The sequence below is a fragment of the Lissotriton helveticus genome, chromosome 8 (genome assembly GCF_964261635.1).
Source record: "Lissotriton helveticus chromosome 8, aLisHel1.1, whole genome shotgun sequence".
In the NCBI taxonomy this organism is placed as follows: domain Eukaryota; kingdom Metazoa; phylum Chordata; class Amphibia; order Caudata; family Salamandridae; genus Lissotriton; species Lissotriton helveticus.
Window position 1 is genome coordinate 1227619436 of NC_136069.1, and position 20029 is coordinate 1227639464.

The 20029-nt window shown below is 43.8% G+C and overlaps 1 protein-coding gene across 4 annotated transcripts in view; it reads left to right on the top strand.

The window, feature by feature from the left end:
* UNC50 (unc-50 inner nuclear membrane RNA binding protein) overlaps positions 1-17513 on the top strand; it is a 91734-nt gene extending 74221 nt beyond the window's left edge. For all 4 annotated transcript variants that reach the window (XM_078658199.1, XM_078658198.1, XM_078658196.1 and 1 more), the window contains one exon: positions 16595-17513. In XM_078658199.1, the coding sequence (XP_078514325.1) occupies positions 16595-16731 (137 nt within the window). In that variant the 3' untranslated portion in view covers positions 16732-17513. The remainder of the gene's footprint in view (positions 1-16594) is intronic.
* The last annotated feature ends 2516 nt before the right edge of the window (positions 17514-20029 follow it).

Consider the following 20029-nt stretch of genomic DNA (forward strand, 5'->3'; position numbering starts at 1 on the left):
TTATAGGAGGGTGCTAGCGATGGTGGGGTTTGAGCCTTCGTTGAGACATGTTTCTGTTGTAAACATGACATCAGGCTGTGTCTCTGTGAGGAGGTCGAAAAGCTGGATCTAATATTGAGAAGGACGGCTTTCAGTATACCCCATCCCCCACAGCCCCAGAAAGAGGAAAATCAATAGCATGCTCTTTCTTACTTTCAATTACTACCTGTGATTTGCCCAGAATCGCAGGATGTTTTAGCCTCCTGCTAGACTTAAACTTGGTTCCCCAGCTTCAAAGTCGGCCGCTCTGGCAGTTAAGCCGCATCTGGATTTATTAGACTTTAGCATCAGTAAACCTCAAATATAATTTCAACATTTTTTAAAGTCTTTTATTTATTGTTGTTTTTGAGCTTTTTTATTACACTACTCTGAGCAGCCAAGCTACTTTATAGCATTAAGTGAAGTAAATATTCAGGTCTGCCCATGCTTATTCAGTAGAACTGCCTTTGTATGCTTGGAAGATGATGAGACCTTAGAGGCATGGTACCAATTCTGAAACAGGTTTTATGCATTCATTTGGGAGAATGAGAGTAGGGAGATAATTCACTGTTTCTTTCCTGCCCTGGAATTACCGTAACCAGAGTTCCTGATATTGCAGTGTGGAGGTAAATAATTAAAATTGCGAGTTTTGGGGGAATACTGTACAGAAACTAGCTTTTCTGCAACAATTTTTACAGTTTTTCTGACAGCCTTTGATAAGGAGTTTTCAGCTACAATTTCTTTGTGTATAACAAAACTTGGAATTTCGATGAGACTAGTAACTCCTGTGGTCTGGGCCATCAAAATGTATAGGTCATTATGAACGCCTTAGAGTGGATGGAGAAGGCCGAATTTACTCAGTCGTAGATGTGAGAGAAATAGGGGCCTCTTTACTCCACTGAGAAATCAGATAGGCTCAGCATCCGAGTATGGTGCTTTTTGTAAAGCACTGCAAACCTTCTGCTAATCTTTTGTGTCTTGTATATGTCCTTTGTGTGGGTGCTGGGTTGTTTCATGTTTAGCATCATGATGACTCTTTTTTACTCTGCGTTGCAATGAAGTCTTCGATGAGGTGGGATTGCATTGCATGGTGTAGAGTCTTAAACATGAAAGGAACTTGCATCCTTTCTTTTTTACATAGCCATTCCAGAAGCTCTGCAAAGCAATCTCAAATGCCTTGTTAACTAGTACTTTGTAAAAGTAGCCTATCAGGCCTTAAAGAGCTGTGTAAACTAAGCACAGAGCCTCTTTCATCCAGAGCTAGCATAGACCCTTAAAAGTAGGCATTATAGCGTCCTATCGTTTTAAGGCAAACATGAACTGTATGGTTCTGTTCTCAGTGCAGTTCAGAGAGATACTTATTCAACAAGCCTGTGCAGTATAAGGTAGAATAATCTAGCCGCACACCACTGCAGCAAATACTATAGAGCCGTTGCAGTGGAGCTGCAACTGTGGGATACTGCCACATATTTGTAGTTGGTAGTGGCCTTTATTTGAACAGTAGAGCAAAGGTGAGTGTTAAAGAGTAGAGAGCATCCCACTTAACTGGCACATGCACTGCCTTGGGAGGAGGGTTTTAGACTTCCATCAAATCAGGTCACAAAAATGGAAAGAATCAGTGGCGGCTGGTATTAACGGGCGTCCGGGGAGTTGCCAGGGCCGGACTGGGAACTGAAAGCAGCCCTGGCAAATTTTGCCAGACCAGCCCCCATGTTGGGCGTAGCGAACCAGCGAGTAGCGAGCGAGTGCAGCGAGCAAGCCCGACGGCCATTAGGAAAAACAACAGACCAAAATGGTGAATTTTACAGCACATTTTTCATTACATATTCAAATTGTATCAACTTTCAAAGCACAGTAAACAGTAGATGATGACCTTAAAGAACAACAGGTTACCCACCCAGTCATATGTATTCATAGGCATTCTTTCAGAGAGCACCAAAAATAGACACAAGTAGTGAATCAGAGAGAACAAAGGCTCCCCCAGCTTCAATGTTTAGAGCCTGTGCGTGGCTCCAATGACATGGGTATGATTGTTTTCTTAGAGCCTAGATGGCTCCAACGATGGGCATAAGTATTTCCTAGAGGGCCAAGAGGGGCCCATGTCTGCCCCCATGGTGTGGCTCAGTGGTGCCCACGTTCTTGCCATTCCGTAGAGTGTCCCTGGGAGGGACAGAAGCGGCACAGTGGTGCCAGGCCTTATGTGTAGATCCCCAGCTGCCCAGCAAGTAGTGGGCAACTGCACCGTTTAGGCCATTAGGTACTTTGGGGACATGTTCTTTTGGCTAAAGGAGTAAGTGAGACGCACTCCTTTACCCCTACTTTGGCATCCACAGCTGCGCAGCACTTAGTGCCAGCTGCAGCGTTTAGGCCCTGTTCTTGTTCTCAGCTGCCCAGCAGGTAGTGGGCTGCTGCAACGTTTAGGTCTGCGCAGATGGCGCACCTCTGACTGGCGCTGCCCTGGCAGCGTGCCCTGATATTCTGGGCACAGGGCATTTGAGCCCCTTTGGAGATGGCCAGTTAGCCAGGGGGACTGGTAGATGTATGGGGCGCAAGGCCCTAATGTGATTGATGTACTCTAAATGTAGTGCTAGGAAATGTAATGCATTTAGCATGTGTTGCGCACCCTGTGTTTTATACCTCTAAACTGTGGTTTATGATTATGAGGTTGTGTAGCATATTATGGTTAATGCTAGGGAGATTATGTTTCACTCTGTGATTTACGCCCCTAATGTGAGTGTTACTAAGGAGGTAGGGTCTAATGTGTTTAGACTAGTGAGAAATTCCATAAGGTGTTTATGCTAGTGAGGTTGGCGCAGGAGGTAATACGCACCTGAGGTGACTGTGCATAATGTAGTTTGTTACTGGTTGTGGTGGAGTACAGTGATTACCATTGGTTACTGGTTGTAGGTTTATGACCTATTTTTACTTGTACCAATTTCTGCTAAGTGTTGATCCCGACAGTGGCGTGGCCCTGTCCTGTGTAAATAATCCCTTGTGAATATTGCCCGTGCCAGTTGGCACAATGTATGTTGTGTGATTACTATCTGATGTGTTGAGAATACAAAGGCTATTTTTATATAACCTTGTGTGGAGTTCCTTTTGTAGTGTGCCTGGGGTGTTGTTGCTGTGTGCGTGCGCAAATGCTTTACACATTGCCTCCGGGATAAGCCTGACTGCTCGTGCCAAGCTACCAAGGGGGTGAGCAGGGGTTATCTTGGCGTGTAACTCCCTTGCCCCGACTAGAGTGGTGGTTTCTGCCTGGCTTTGGCGCAAGCCTTAGCCAACCAGAAATCCCTTTTCTAACAACTTGCATCCTAGAAGTACAATTTGGCATAACAGCCATCTGTGGAAGAATACGGAGGATGGCTTACTGAAGAATATTCTTGGCATATGGGGCACCCAGACTAAAATACTGGCACATTGAATGTAACCGTTGGCATGATAAAGGACAACCGTGGAATATCTAAGGTGGTGTAACCATGACGAAATGCTAATCCTGATACTAGAGTTTATCTTTGGCTTCAAGGTCACCCAGAGTATTTGGATAGCATCAGTGATGAAATTCTGGCACAATAGTGGTAATTGTTTACATGTGGGTTGTCCATTACAGGAAAAAAATGGGTTTCATTTCTGCGCTGCATTTGGTTTCATTGGCTCAGTACATCATGAAAACACTTGAATATTGAATTTCCTTACATTGCAATGGATTTTAGGCAAATTTATGTGGAATCAATGCTTTAAAATACATTATTCTAAGTCATTTTTTACAACATTTTCCCAGTGGGGAGAACACCTCCCGAACCTTCTAGAAGAAATTGGGCTTGATTTGTTTTGCACACCTGCTACAATTGTGTACAGATGACACCCCACCACATTCATAGAACAGTAACTGCTGCCTCCTAAACGGACATCCTCTTTCTTGCATGCTAGTGCTTAAAGTAAAACTAGGTTAAATATCTACAAATATAATGGTTATGCAAAATTGAGGAAATTTCTTTGCCTGTGCGCCTGCAACTCATTAGGGATGCGGGTGCAGAGGCAAACATTCCCTGAGAAGGTGCACTGTACCACTAAAAGGTGGCGCACTTTCAGTGTGATTCCTAATGGCAGCCTTCTAGAGGGGAAAATTGGAGTCCCATGAACCCCCCAGACATCCCCCTTGCTACCTGCATTCTGAAACACGGAGCAGCTTTGAACCAGCCCTTCCATATTTCACTCTTAGTCCTCTGCCCTGGGGCAGTACATTTTTTGTCATCCATGCACAATATCCCTGTTTGCGCCTGGCACTCCTTTTGAAAGGTACGCCGTTGAGTAACGGGGAAAAGTGCACGGTATGCATAATATGTCCTCTGGAATCTACTGTATAGGAGATCACACTGTGTTGCTATTAGGTTACATAGTGAATACATGCTATGCTATGCTATGCTCGGCAGTGAAATAACCCAAAACTTTGTAAAGAGAATAGTAAATCTCATGGCAGTCAGATTCCTGGCTTACCTGACTGGAAAGTGGCGTTCAAGCGGCTAATGACACTGTCTGTGCGTCCTCCTAGGCACATGGTTTAGGCCAGTGTAGTGTACCTGGCAGGCCGTGTCCTCTCTAGACTTCTCCCCAGGGTCCGACTCTGTCCATGCGGGCCGGCAGGTGCAATGTTTCACTGCCTCCCGCACACTCCTGGGCCTTCCAGAACTGACTGGGTCTCTGCCGCCTCAGGGATTCTTGAGTCCGGCTGCTGACCACAGCTAAGTTACAAGGCTCTGGTTTCCTTCAAATGAGCGAAGAGGCAGAGGGCGATGACTAGCACGATCCAAAGCGCCCTGCGACCGGGATGCATATCGATGATTGAAATTTAATTTCACTCTGGGTTTCGTCCTCCCGATCTTTTATATAGCCGAAGGCCTTTATCTTTTTGCCGCGCTTGGTTTCTCTCGTCCACATGGATGCAGAGCGCGGGGCCTGTGAGATCAATCAATCGGCCTGCTGGGCCCGGCCCCTGCTGAGAACACACTAGAGTTCTTACAAATACCCTCCTCTGAGGCCTGCCGCAGCACACTCCTTAGGACAAGATTAGATGCCTGAACACATTACACATCCACCCGAAATGATGTTTACTCAAATACTCACTCACGGTCGGGTCGTCACGCCGTCACTCTGACCACGGCCGGGTCGGGGGCCGCGCTGTGTTGGTGGCAGACAGACACAGGACAGGAGGAGGGCTGCCTACTTCCAGGGGCGCGGGCAGCGTGCCAGCGTCCCCGGGCCTAGCCTCCACCACCACAGTACAATAAATTAAATGATGGTGGACTGGCCGCTCGGCGCTCCGGTCCTCGTCTCCTGGCTGGCTCTGGCTTGCTCTCGTGATCAGGGCCTGCAACCTGCTGTAGTAGGGCACACTGACTGCGCAGTTTTAATTGCCCCTATTCAATGCGCATGCGTAAAAGACAGCACCCTAGGTGGCGCGCAGACGCGCCGGAGGAGGAGGCAGGGCATAACTGCGCGCTGCGCACAGTCAGGCTTCTCCCTCTCCTCCAACGTTACCCTTCCGCTTTTTTTTTTTAGGTTGCACCGCACGTCAGTGGAGTGCAAAGGTCGACAATCAGGCTTGTGTTGCTGCCTGCTGCTGCAGTGTATGACTGAGTGAGTACAGTACTGTCTGGGTGGGGGGCCGGTTTTGGATCAGGGTCAGGGGGCTGGTTTTGTGAGTGGGGGCCGATTTTCGGTCCGACCCGACCGGTACACCCTGTCAGTGTCAGACTGTCTGACTGACACGCTGTACCGGTCGGGTCGGACCGAAAATCGGCCCCCACTCACAAAACCGGCCCCCTGATCCAAAACCGGCCCCCCACCCCCTCCAGCCGACCGGGGGATTGCCTGGTGCCCAAAAGCACCAGTCCGGGCCAGGGAGTTGCCCTCCCAGTTTTGGAGCTGAGAAGGCAGAAAATTAACACCACATGGATTGGAGCCTCTTGCGAGCTTTAAATCATGGCATGCTCACTGCTGCACTTGACCACTTCTACCCTAAGAAAGTAAAAAAAAAAAAATATCGTTGTTTTTTAAAGTCGGACCCTCGGATGAGAGTCCCCTCCTACGAATGTGCTGAACTGAGCAAGGAATCTTCCTCCCCCTCGAGGCACAAGCGAGGAGATTGACCGCCTGATGGGAGTGGCTGAACCAAGCAGCAGTGAATAGGCTGCAGATGGGGCGCTTCTGACATGGCCCTGGGTGCGGTCAGCAGAGCCTCATTCACATTACGGGGAAGGGGTTGGGCTGGCTGACAGCAACACAGTGCAGTGGGTGGCAACGATTGCACTGTTAGGCTGCTTTTTCATTGGATAATGGAAGCTGCTTGGGGCGTGGGTTATTGCGTTCAGTAGTTAAGCTCTTCTTCCGGATTTATCTTGTGTTGGCTCGCAACGCAAAGGACGGACACCATCAAGCTGCTCCAGTCGATCTAAAGTGACCTACAGGGCTACAGGCACCAGTTGCACTTGGGACAAGAAAGTCTGTGCCTGCAGCCACGGAACGCACAGCACGAGGGAAAGGAATTTAAGGAAATTCTGGTAAGATTGATAAAGTGAAACGTTTTGTTTTAGGGGTCTCACTCTCTTCCTGTTTACTCTGAGTCGACAAGAGGGGCACTGCGAGGGAAAGCCTTTTCATGTTATGGTTGGAATGATTTCTCCACATCACCCCTTCTCTCTCATACCGCATATATTTCAGTCGCTCACAAACTTAAAAGGAGCCGCAAACCTGCCACCACAGCCCAGTGTGTGTGAGTCGCTCAGCAGGTGTGGAGGTCACAGTCTAGCTTCAGAAATGTTCACAGAGATAGTGGAAAGGAGAGACAATGTGGTGAAGAGAATTAAGAAGAAAACGCTCAGGTTTCACCTGAGGGAATGGTGAAAATCGTCAGTGTAGTGCTTTGATTTTCATTGTACAGCCAGAATGCCAGTTGTGAAAGTGGGGGGCGCTTATTTGGAATTACAAATATCCAGTAATAAATCACTGTGCAGATGTCTTACTTTAATAGTATAAAATTGTTCACTAAACATCCAGCAAGTTATTGTTGCAAATACAAACATCTTGATCCAAATACAAACTGCACCTACGGACTGTCTACTTTGTAAGTGCATACCGAATAAGGGGAATTTCTATGGAAAATGAAGTACTTGGCGAAAGTTCCTATATAAACGCCTCCTTTAGTTATTGTGTACACGTATGACAGTTTCCTAAACATGCGTAACATGGGGGTAAATTTGCATATTTTTTAATTTGCACAGAAAATAGTTTTTTTTCTTCAAATACCTGATGCCGTGTGCCAGCCAGATTGCAAGCTAAGTGTCATTGAAGAAACATGTCGTACCAAACCGCATCATTCAAAGCATACTTGGTTGTACCGCAACCTGTATCTGCATATTCACTGCCCAGCCTTTGTAATTTCTATTTTTTTTAGATTAGCATTCTGATACCTATTTGAATTAGCTTGAGTCCCCTGCCAACCTCTGCATCTCTCTTCATCTCAGGTTGAAAGTGTTATACTTCAAAAATGTAATTAGCGCTTTAATGCTGAGCTCTTCCAGCTCAAACTGGCGTTTTCATGGCGTCCCCTAGCCCATAAAAAAGTTGCTTTCCTCAGCGTACGTTATGGTACAGAGATGTGCACACACAATTACAGCAATGTTATTTCCTCCTGTCACAAATGGGAATTAAGCACTACATTATAGACACTGACCCCAGTCTTCCAACGCACTGAAGCACTCGGATGCCTATCAACCACTCATCCATAACTTTTACGCCCCCCTACTTTCAAATGTCACCAGCCGCCCCTAGAAAGAATACGAAGACTTTTTGAAGGATTATGATCTTAAGCAGCACTGTGACCAACCAACACACAACAAAGGTGAAACTTTAGACCTCATTATCTCGAAAGGGCAATCCATCACTCTGGATTCCATTACCCCTTGCGATTGGTCAGACCACCACTGCATTCTCTTCTATATCAACTTGGAAGTGAAGTTGTGGAAGGCTCATCCCATGAAATCTAAGATCTGGAAAAGGGATTTCAGATCAATAAACCCAGTTAAATTAGCTGCCCACTGTAAAACTACCCTCTCCTCCCAAGCCGACTTGACTGAAGTTCAGTTACTCACCGACACTTACAACTCGGCCATCTCTAACATCTTGGATGACACTGCACCACTTCAACTACAAAATACCTCTACAAAAAAATCCAAACCTTGGTACAACGACAATCTAAACACGGAGCGACGCAACCTTAGGGCTGCTGAACGAGCATGGAAGTCAAATCCCTCCCTGGAACACCTAAAATTCCTTAGAGATGTCAGGAGTATTTACAACAAGCAAATCAAGTGCGCTAAGGCAGATTATTTCAGACTACAACTTGAGCAAGCCGCTAATCGCCCCAAGAAACTCTTTGAATTGGTAAAACATCAATCAACTGGGGTTACAAATCACTCTGTCTCCAGTGTCTGCCCACCTTCTGGTGATGAATTTTCGGCTTTCTTCATTGAGAAATCAAGACTCATCTCCAGCAATCTTGCCTCCAAGAAGGCTCTATTGCCAATTTCTGGGTTGACACCACCTCCTGTTACAAAAAAGCCCTATCTTACTAGCCTGATCATCAAGAACAAGGCCTCATGGAGTACCTTTACCCCTTTCAGTGAAAAATAGATCAATAGGATTCTTCAGAACATCAACCCATCCAACCAATTCAATGACCCACTGCCCCTGATCATTTTCAAAGAGATAAAGAATGTGCTCATCCCCGCTTGGACAAGGATAGTAAACGCTTCTCTATCCCAAGGCACGATCCAAGACTGTTTAAAAGCAGCGCAGGTTTCACCTATACTAAAAAAGCCTACTGCTGAGAAATCTGACCTCAAAAATTTCCACCCCATTTCTAACATCCCCACTCTAGCTAAACTACTTGAAAAATGTGTACAAACCTTACTTTGCGCTCACATGGAGAACTTCCAACTTTTTAACCAACATCAATCAGGCTTTCGGAAGGGGCACAGCACTGAATCCGCACTCGCGCACGTTCTGGACGACATACTAAACATACTCGATCAAAATGACTCTTGCCTCTTGATCCTCCTTGAGCTTTCCTCCGCATTCGACACGATTAATCATGACAACCTCCTTTCCACTCTGAAGAACAGGATGAGATTCTCGGGTCTGGTGCTACAATGGTTCTCCTCCTTCCTCCACCACAGAACACAAAGAGTTAAGGCAAACAACTCCCTCTCCTAGCCCTCTACAGTACTCATGGGTGTACCCCAAGGGTCCGCTCTCTCTCCTATCCTTTTCAACCTCTTTTTGGAACCTCTTGCTAATTCTCCAAATGACATGAACATTCCCTTCCATGTGTACGCTGATGACACACAACTTTACCTGAAAATCTCATCCCTGGATAACATTATTTCTCTCAACTCTACATTAAGGTCTACCCAAAATTGGTTAACTGAGAACCACCTCCCTCTCAACACAGCCAAAACTGAATTTCTTCTCATCTCTCCTCCGAACCACCCCTTCAGCCTAGACCTTTGGTTGACTCACCTCACTGCCTTCAATTGCACCCCTCTCATCATAGACTCTGCCAAATCCCTCGGAATCACCTTGGACAAGCACTTGAATATTACAAATCATATCAGCAACGTATGTAAGGGAGCTTATCACTTGATGAGGACACAGAAATCTCAAGCCATTTCTTCCACAGAATGACTTCAAACATGCAGTCCAAGCATTGGTATTACCGAGGCTAGACTATGGCAGCGCTACACTTTGTGGCCTTCCCAAGTACACCTTGGCTCCACTGAGGTCAGCTCTGAATGGTGTGGCCAGACTAGTTACTGGTACCAAACGAAATGAGCACATTTCCCCAGTCCCAAAGTCTCTTAAATGGGTGCCCTACGAAGCCCGAATCCAGCTAAAGATTATCGTTCTTGCACACAAGGCCCAGCACGACAACACCCCCAGGTAACAAGTACAAAAGCTTGAATTATCATGTGGCGAGAGATCTTCAAGAAGCGCTAACAACTTCCTCCTGAAGCCACGTATCACGAATAAAATGAGTACTTGTCATCGCGCCTTCTCGGGTGCTGCGCCAAAGATCTGGAATTCTTTTCCACCGGATTTGCACAGAATATCATCATTAACTGCTTTCAAACTGGAAGTCAAAAGATTCCTATTGAACAAATTCTTACCTTAACTTGGCCGATTTGATTAACTCTACATCCTTCTTATCATCCTGTGTTTTTTGCTCTCTGCGCCTCTCGGATGTAAGGTTTGCCCCCGTAGCAGCTTGGTATTGACCTGTTAATTGCATTACTCGCTGTCTACCACCTGTCTGTGATTATTATAACAATAACTGTTTCGTATCCTTATCTGATATCGTTACTGGAGCTGTATTCTCCTTCTCTTCTCGTGATGTATCACTTGTATTTGATCTTTGGTTACTACAACTGTTTGGCATTCTTTTTGTTATCGATACTAGAGTATTACTCTTACCTTCTTCATATTGTTAAGCGCTCTGATATCCCTTGGGATCTGGTTCACGCTATATAAACCTTTATAAAATAAAATAAAAATAAATAAAAAGGGTCCAAAAGCAGGAGTTGTATTTTATGGGTTTAAGGTGCAAGCTGTTCTGCTTCTGGTCGTGTACATTTTTCAGGCTGTTTATTCCTTGGTTTTGGATCTGTGGTTTCTCTTTAATTTGAGGTAGATGTTGAATGGGGTCATGATATTTGAAGTTGGTGTGCTTCCAGGATATCTAGCAAGGGGGCAATGCATGCTGCCACACAGTTCATTTTCTATTGAAGCATTTGAATAAACCATTTGGGTGGAGTGGTGCTGTTCGTACTTGATCTTGTCTAAAGCTCTTTGCTACCCCGAGTTAATGCTAAGCAAAACCCACAAATATAAATAAATAACTGACAACTTAAGTGACTGTTATACCTGTGTGCAATTAACACCTCAACACCACTTTGTGAAGGTTAATTGGTGTACTTTTTATAAAAACTAAAAGTATTGATGCAGTGCTACATTAAGAAGATAGCCATAGACACGTCACCATAATTTTTTATTAACCTAGAATTAGCACCTGTAAACTTTTAACTAGATGAAATCTAGGTTTTCAACAAACTAGGTGCAGCCAGTTGAGAAAAAAACCCACAGTAAAAGGTTCACTGATTTAAATATGAGATGAAGGATTTGGAACATGTTCAGTAGATTTCAAAAATTGCAAAAACAATGACTACTTTGATTGCTAATTACTTGGCCTATGTGATCTCAGCAGACGGAACTCTGAATCAAGCGTAAGGGATGTTTTTCAGTGAAACCTCATGAGCATCCTGCTACCTAATGACAGCAGTGTATTACCATGGGGAGTGACATATGGCAGGGAAGTATCTAAAGAGAGGAACCCAGGACTTTTTTTTATACCTCATGCCCACATTAGGGAAGGTGTGGAGGATGAGATTAATTGCCTCCATGTATCTGACAAGGGTCCATAAAGACATCTTGGCTTTTTTGAAGACAAGCTGAAGAAGCTGGAGAAAGTTGAGAAACAACGACTAGAATAGAGGCTTGTTTGAAAACGATAGAAATCAGGGTAAAGGGGATTGAGAAGTGTGTGACTTCCATGGTGAACAGGATAAACACCCTATAACAGCAGTCTGGTAAGGTGGATTCAAGGATGCAGAGCCAAACTGAGTACCAGAAGAAGGTGACCGATGGTCTCACAGGCACTCGAAGGCAAGATGAACAATCAGGGAAGTGCTAAAAGGGTGGGAAATATGAGAGTACTAGGATTCTCTGTCACTTCATAAAATGTTGTCAAGGAGTTGATTTCACAGTTATTTACCTTACCTTTCGGACTATGTGCCCTCCATAATGGTAAAGAAAGCATATAGACTCCCTTCCAAATCTTTGGGATCTATCTGATGGGTCTCATCATTGTTGTTCAGAAAGATACAGGTTTTTGGGGCCCTATTTTGAACTGGGTCTCTAAAAGTAAGTGCAACCCTAATGTCTGTGTGAACCTGGGTAATTAATATATTCAAAGAGGCAGTTGTTCCCACCAAACTCATTCAAAGTTTGATTATGTATAGAACACAGCAGAATTAATGTAAATAGTATGACTTGAAAAGAGAGCATTATACAGGTTCCAATTACAGAAAATGGTTTATTTATAGGATAAACCAGATAACTAGGTGGATATCACACAGAAATAGGTGTGAAGTGAACCCTGTGCAAAAAATCAAAACAAAAATCAATGAATCAACAGTGCACAGAAATACACCGCTATGTTGGTATATAAACAACTGCACAATATTTACTCCATTGAAAGAGGTTCACAATTGTCTTCATTACGTTTCAATCTCAAAATGGCAATCCGTTTGTTTGTAATATATGTCGACTACGTTTCTACTCTTAACCGAAACACAGGAGCTCATCATGGTGTAGGGATACATTGGGGACCTATGGGTAATGCTTAACACAAAAGTATAAGAGGTAAAAGTGGAACCTGCGTAAATGAGGATTCCCAAATGGTCGCGGGTGGTCATGGACTTTGTGCCCATAGTTGACATAAACTCTTAAACAAGCTGTGAGGTACAGCATGCTGAGCACCATCCGATGTAACCACCTCAGTGTAAAAATAATACTTATACTCATGGGTATAAGGACCAGTTGGCAATGACAATAACACACTTGTAAGAGTAATGCAAAGAGTGCACGTCTTGTTAAATTAAATGGAACAAAGCATGAGAGACAGTTCCTTGCCTGTGGATATAATGACGAAATACTCAAGTCTAAATAATTCTTTGGTTAAATGATATTGGGCCACAAGGACCAAAAATATAGTCCGAAAGGATGACGCTGGCAGTGAGAAATAGTGGAGCGTGGCATTAATGCATCATCACTGTCAGGGAGGACTAAGGCGAGCTGGCCGGTATCCATGATGGCAGCTCATGTGAATTATGCTTGGAACGCAGTGCGTTTCAGACCAAAAAACTTGTACTGACTAGAATGAGGCCACGAACGCACATGTGTTTAAAGTGAAGCTGGGGAAGGAAGGATTAGAGAAAGAACTAAGAACTGGATGCGTTTCAATTTCATCATTATGAGCTATTTAGAAGGACTTTACTAGGAATTCTACAAAATACAAGTCTTTCACACAATAATTATTCAGAAGAGCAGCAGTTTCCCATATTATGGATTAAATGAATGATCCAGAAGAAATCTAAAGAACTGGGATTATATATCTCGTACAGAGCAAAATAATGAACCATATTATTATGGGTTTTGTACAAAATATTAGGCTCAAGAAAATTAACATTTGTGCAAAAACAATTCAGAATAGCCAGATTACTACCATTTTATGCCAGAGAAAGCAGTCAGCATTGGGTACAATGCATAACTTCTCTCCAGTCTGTTTCATAGTCACTATTGTTTCACAAGTGTCCCCTATAACATGATGCAGATGCAATCCACTGTAATAGCTATTAAGTCCATTAGTGATGTGCTAAAGTTAACAAGCTCACCATTCTTCCATAGTATTGAGTACTTCTATAATAGAGTTGCCTTTGTCTAGCCATTTACACTCAAGTCATTGTAAGGTATAGGACAGCTCTCCACCTCATGAAGAAGGCATTGCCATCTCAGTTACCTGTCATTTAATGTCATCCACAGTGTGGTTGTGTTCGATGAAGTGTGGCACCAGTGGTGTATTTGTTACTTGGCTACTGATATGGCTCTGATGTAGGTTAATACTTGTCTTTACTTGTTGCAACAGATGCCCCAGGTAGATCAGGTTACTAGGGCACCAAATGCAGTATACAACATTAGTGGAGTTACAATTAGTATGAGACCTCAGCTCTGTGTGTAAATTGCTGTGAATAAAGGATTTGGTTTTGAGGGTGAATTGTTATGCAATACACCCTCCACATTTGAAATGACCTTTGATTGGCACCAAACCGCAGTTCTGTGTTCTTATTGTATTTGTTACGTTTGTCATTTGCATGGACTACATGGTTTTTAATAACTTTACCTCTCCTGAATGCAAATATGGTTAATAAAAAGCTGGTATCAATCTGCTTTAAAAAATGCCAGTGCTTTTTAAATGTCTTAATAGTTGTATTTGTGAGGGTACAAAATGTAGTGATGCTCACCAGTTAGGGGCTGATTTATATGTTGGCTGTATGTATACTCCATCGCAACAGCAACTGAGGGATGTATGACGTTACAACGCATACTTTTACCACGCATACCTTTACAACGCGGTTTTTACCACGCATACCATTACAACGCATAGCGCTTAGAGGTGCTGGATAGTGGTAAGTATAATTTTCTATTCCAACTCCAGTCCCCATGGACACTAGGGAAGGTGTTGGATAGAAAATTAAACGTATTCCCTATCCTAGAGCGCCCCCCAGCGCAATGCGTTGTAATAGTATGCGTGGTAATACCTGCGTTGTAATGGTAGTGCGTTGTAAAAATTTCGTTGTAAACGTTGCATACCCAACTGAGTATACACACCGCCAACATAATGTTCCGCCCACCCAATTTGATTGCGGACGGATCTTAGGTTGAATACTGCTGTGACTACTCTGTTACTGCCATAGACAAACCTCCCAGACGGTTTAATGGAGTTCTGGCCATCGGAGAAATGGCTACATGTCCGCCTACCCAATCAGTGTGGGCGGACATTTAGCCATTTCTTTTTTTTTTTTTTTTTTTTTTACTTACTGTCAGTGACTGCCAGGCAATCCCTGGCTGTCAGGGACAGTAACACGCGAATAATACCCCGCCTTCCCCAACCCCCCGCTCCCCACCAAGGGAGAGGACTCCCCTGGGGAGGGGAGCATTATTTTTTTTAATTTTCGAAAAGAAAATACCGTTTTGGGATTTTCGCTTCGAAAATCCAAAAAAAAGAAAGCTTTGGTGTAAGGTTTAACCATGCTGACTCAGCCCTGCACCAGCCTGCAATATGCATTGACAGAAACTGCGATGGCGGCGGTTCTTGACAATGTATTATAAATTACTGTCCTTTATAAATTTGATGTGTGGTTTTTCCGCCACAGGGACAAGGTCATTTAATACGTCCCCATGGCAGAACAGCAGACTGTCCATAAAAAAATAAACGTCTAGGATATCCTCTCTAACAACTTGGTAGATGCCATGTTTTCATAATTGAAGGAAGCACAGACTTTCTTCATCAGTTCTCACTATCCACGATCCTACTCAGCTGCAGGAATCTTTGGCTGTAAACTGTCATGATGTACAATGCTTGCTAACTCTTGTTGTCATATTCTGTTGTGACTTGGATATTTGGAAAGTCTTTTTTTAGTGCATTATGTGGTGCTGTAGGTGGCCCCATATACTTCCTCGCCTTTCCTTTTTTCCTCATTCACCCTTTTCCTTTTCATGTTTCCCATACACCTTCCTTCACTCTCTTACCCACTTGCTATGCTTGTTCTGAGAGGTTGAAAGTTTCTTTGCATACAGGTTGGTGCGGGACTTGATTTTCCTGGGTTTATTGCCATTGTAGTCGAGGGAGTGCAGGCACCGAAATGGTAATCGCCCAGGAGAGTAATATTTTTCTTCTTTTGTGCTCACTGTACTGTAAAGCTATGCATGATATTGACTCTGTATGCATGCTTTTCAATAAAAATGGAAAGTAGGTTCATATAGGCAGTGTCTTACAATTACACATAGCCCAAAGTATTGCAAAATGAACAATATTTACTTATAACTCTTATGTATCCCAAAGGATGCATTGGAGCCTGAATTGTTAAACAGGTTTCTTATTGCACCAAAAAAAGAATATAGTGCTACCTAACTAAAAGTAATGAGAATCAGCATGCATCCATCTTAGAGCTGCCATTGCTGGTGCTTATATTGCATTGCCAAGAATGAAAATACTTCCTTCGGTTACTCTATCCTGCACTTTTGGCATGATTCAGAAAGCTGTATGAGTAGGTGTGGGTCACTTCTGTCTTAGATGTGAGTTGCACCCAAATATTCAGGGCTGATTCACAACACATTTCTGTGAGAAGTTCTCATGAGTAAGAAGCTACCTCATGGAAAATGTAAATAAAGCACGACTTATCCTCAAAATTCATGAGGTAGTCTTATCTAAGCCTCAAGCAAAATGCACCTACTGATTTATGTATTAGGTTAAGATATCGCTATTAATGGTTTTGCTTTATTTATTAATTATTCATTTGTTCGCCTTAAGATATCGCTGTTACTCATTTTTCTGCACCTTTACAGGATATTTGCAAATAATATTTTTCTAGTTTTTTTTTGTTGCAGGTACTAAACAGTTATGTACCAGACAACTTTATAAATATGAAACAATAGTTGCAAAGGGTTAGTCATTTGTAATAGCAGCATATTAAATACTGCCTTTATGGATGTATTTTCTAGTGGTGGATGTTGAATCTTGGCAACTTCTTCCTAGCCGCAAAGTAACCTAGACAAAATTGACTTTCTGGTGCGGAATGCAATGTGGTAATTAATGCTGATCATGTCTTTGTTTCTCCCACAGCATTACCTTTTCTGAAAAACACAGTTGTTCTGCTTTATCCATTTGCCCTTCTCATTCTGCTGTACGTGCTGTCATTGGCACTGGGATGGAACTTCACAGGCATGCTTACCACCTTCTACAAGTATCGAGTCAACTGAAAGGGGTTTTGTGGGTTTTATCTGTATTATATGGCACTGCAATTTTTTTTATCTGGACTGTTTTGGTTGTTTTTGAAGAACTGTTTAATATATTGTACAAATTGTAAATAGATAACTTTTCACTGTAGATAAAATCAATCATTGTTGGGCACAAGAGCTCTGGGATGTTTTTGTATCCTGTTTCTCTAACAATGATTCGTAAATCATATATGCAAAAGCTCATTGTGAACATTGTTTGTTACCATGAGTGTACCACAATGATATTAATGTATTTGTTTTCTTAAAAATTAAAACAAAATGTGAATCACGAAGATGATTGCCATGTTGCACTAAGCTCCACTTTATTGGCAGTAGCGATGGAGGTTGACTTTGGTTTCTTCCATCCCTTTCAAGTTAAGCTTTTTTCTCTGTTACTATTGCCTATGCTTGACAAATGCTTACATAAGCTTGACATGAGAACACTGCGGTCAATTACTCTGGTTGGAGATCAGCCCCAGGACATAGGAGGTACTCCGGTTATGGATAGTTAGCACACAGTTCTGGTAACATCCAATATGATTCCCCTCCCAGTCCAGATTTTTAAATGGTTCTCACAAAAAACAGGTTCTAGGATGCCCACTGAACTGCCACGTCAGCTGTTTTTCTTTTTAGGTTGGGATAAAGATAACAAAAATAATAGGTGCAAATTTGTTAACAGTGAGTAAACATATGGACATTGAGTACATTCCTAATAGAAGACCTAAACTAATATGTACATTTGTGTAATAAATATTTTCAAACTATCTACTCGTGCAGCATATCATTTAGTCTGTTCATTTACTGGATGTTTTAGGTCCTAACAATATTTTTGGGTTTTGTTTTTGTTGTTGTGGGATATTGGCTTAGAGCTCTTGGTTTATAGGATTGTCTGGATGGTTCTCGTTGCAAACAAACTATTCAGACCTCTGGGGATCATGTGGATTGTTGTTGCAGCTCTTAGACTCTTCCCCCAACTCTGTTGAAACTATACAATATGCCTTTACCTCTTGTAAGGATCCTAGTTAACCCTCTTCTGTCCACATATGATCTCTGGCATCTTAAGGTACCCATAATTACCCCTTCTCTCCCATTAACAACAAGTACCCATCGTAACAGCCTTCGAATGTATAACCATCCACAATCAAGTTCTTTCACCTCACTGTGTGTGCCATGCAAAGGTCTCCTGCAGCTACTGTCTAGGAAAAACCTTGGGCGCAAGTGGTTTACATTTTCATCTCATCTGCTCTTTCCTTGTATGAAAAGTGTCCATTAAATATTAGTTTACGTTATTCAGTGCTCTGTCATAGCTAAATTGTTGGTTTGAGGCATATGAGCTGCAGATTACACACTATGCATAGATGGCCACCTTGTGTTGGGCCCGGATGTTTGCAGTTTGTTTTGTTGTAGAAAAGTCTTTGGAAGTCACGGGATAGGTGACGCCTCCTTTGGATGATACTGCACATGGGCATCAGCTCCAACCCCAGATTGTTTTTTTCCGCCACCGGGCTCGGATGTGTTTCCAGCCCTCCGTGTTGGAACTGATTTCCTTCGGCGCGCAATCCTCACCAACTTACAGAAATTAAGTTTCAAACGCTTTTCCAGTCGACGCTACTCTTCAACACCGATTCCAGTCGTTGTCGACGGCCTTCGGGCCTAACTAGGCCTCGACTCCAGCTCATGGAAAGGACGTCATTTAAAAAGGGACCTCAATGTGGTTCGAAGTTTCCCCACACCGACCTTCATGAAGTGTGTAGCCTTTGCATCTCCCCGCAGCACGAGGCCAAAGACTGTTCCGCTTGTGCCTCTTTCCCCTCCAAAAAGACTATCCGGGACCGAAGAGAACAATGGCTCGAACTTCAGCTTCGATTCCGGATGACATCTTTGAAGAAGGCGTCAACGTTCCAGAACAACACGACGTCGACAGCAATTCCGAGGCAGAAGACTCCGAATTAGAGGACATCACTCCAGCACAGTGGGTCGTAAGTAAGACCGTCGACCCCGACCCTTCCTCGACACGAGAAGGCCCCGGTCACAACCTCGCCCTCGGGCTCGGGTGCACACCGACACACTGCTTTACTGCCCCACCTTCGGGCCCGGCTAAGAAGCTAATTAAGCCTTCAGGCCTCGGGCTCGAGTCGGCCTTCACACGGTGCCGGCACACACTTACCGGCACCGAAAAAGACAACTTCGCCGGCTACGCCAACATCCAAACCATCGGCGCCAAAACATACCACTACTCCTTCGGCACCGAAACCCAGGTCAGAACCAAGCAAACCTGCTTCGGATTCGGAAAAAACACCGGAACAGAAAAAAACATACCGGAGCCGAAAAAATCATCGGAACCGAAAAAAAGCTTCGGAGCCGAAAAAGACTCCTGCTTCTCCGGTTAAAGACATTGCCCAAAAAACAAAACAAACCGCTTCGGTGCCAAAATCTTCCTCTGCACCAAAAGATCGGCCTCCTGCAGAGGACTTACTTTATCCAGACCCCCCTCAGAAGACTAGCTAAAGATCCAATCACTGGACAGCTAATTTTGGCTTAAAAAAGTGACCACTGGATGCACCAGCTCCGCATTCAAAGAAGAAGGACATGGCTACCTCTCCCTTAAGACTGCCTTCCCCTTCTCTTTCACCTGTACCATCACCACATCCTCCCATACCACAACATTCCCCAGCATCCTCGATCATACCAGACGATGACAACAGGGATGATAGCTCTGATGATATGGGGGGTAACATACCTGATCCAGCTACTCCTACAGGATCACCTGACCCGTGGGGTGATTACAACACCCCAGATGTCCCAAATGTCCCTCAGGATGACATGTACCCCTCAAGGCCTTCCCCACCAGAAGACACTATGGGTTTCAATCAATTGATTCACAGGGCTGCGCAATATCATGGGGTAGACATGCATACAGACCCTGTAGATGAAAACGTCTTAATGGATACCTTTGATCGTTCACAAAGGTCCTCATCCATTTTACCAATGCTTAAAGGAGTGATTAAGCATGCTCCTGAAGTCTTCAAAGACCCAGTCAGAACTCGGGTCATTAACCCTCGCATAGAGAAAAAATATAAAGCTGCTCACTCAGACCCAGCATATATTAAAGGTCCAGTACCACTAGACTCACTTGTAGTTTCCAATGCACGCAAGAGAGCAAACTCACAAACATCAGGTGAAGCTCCACCACCAGATAAAGAGTCTAAGCTACTTGACGCATCAGGGAAAAGAACGGCGTCTCAAGCAGCAAACATGTGGCGTATCGCCAATACACAGG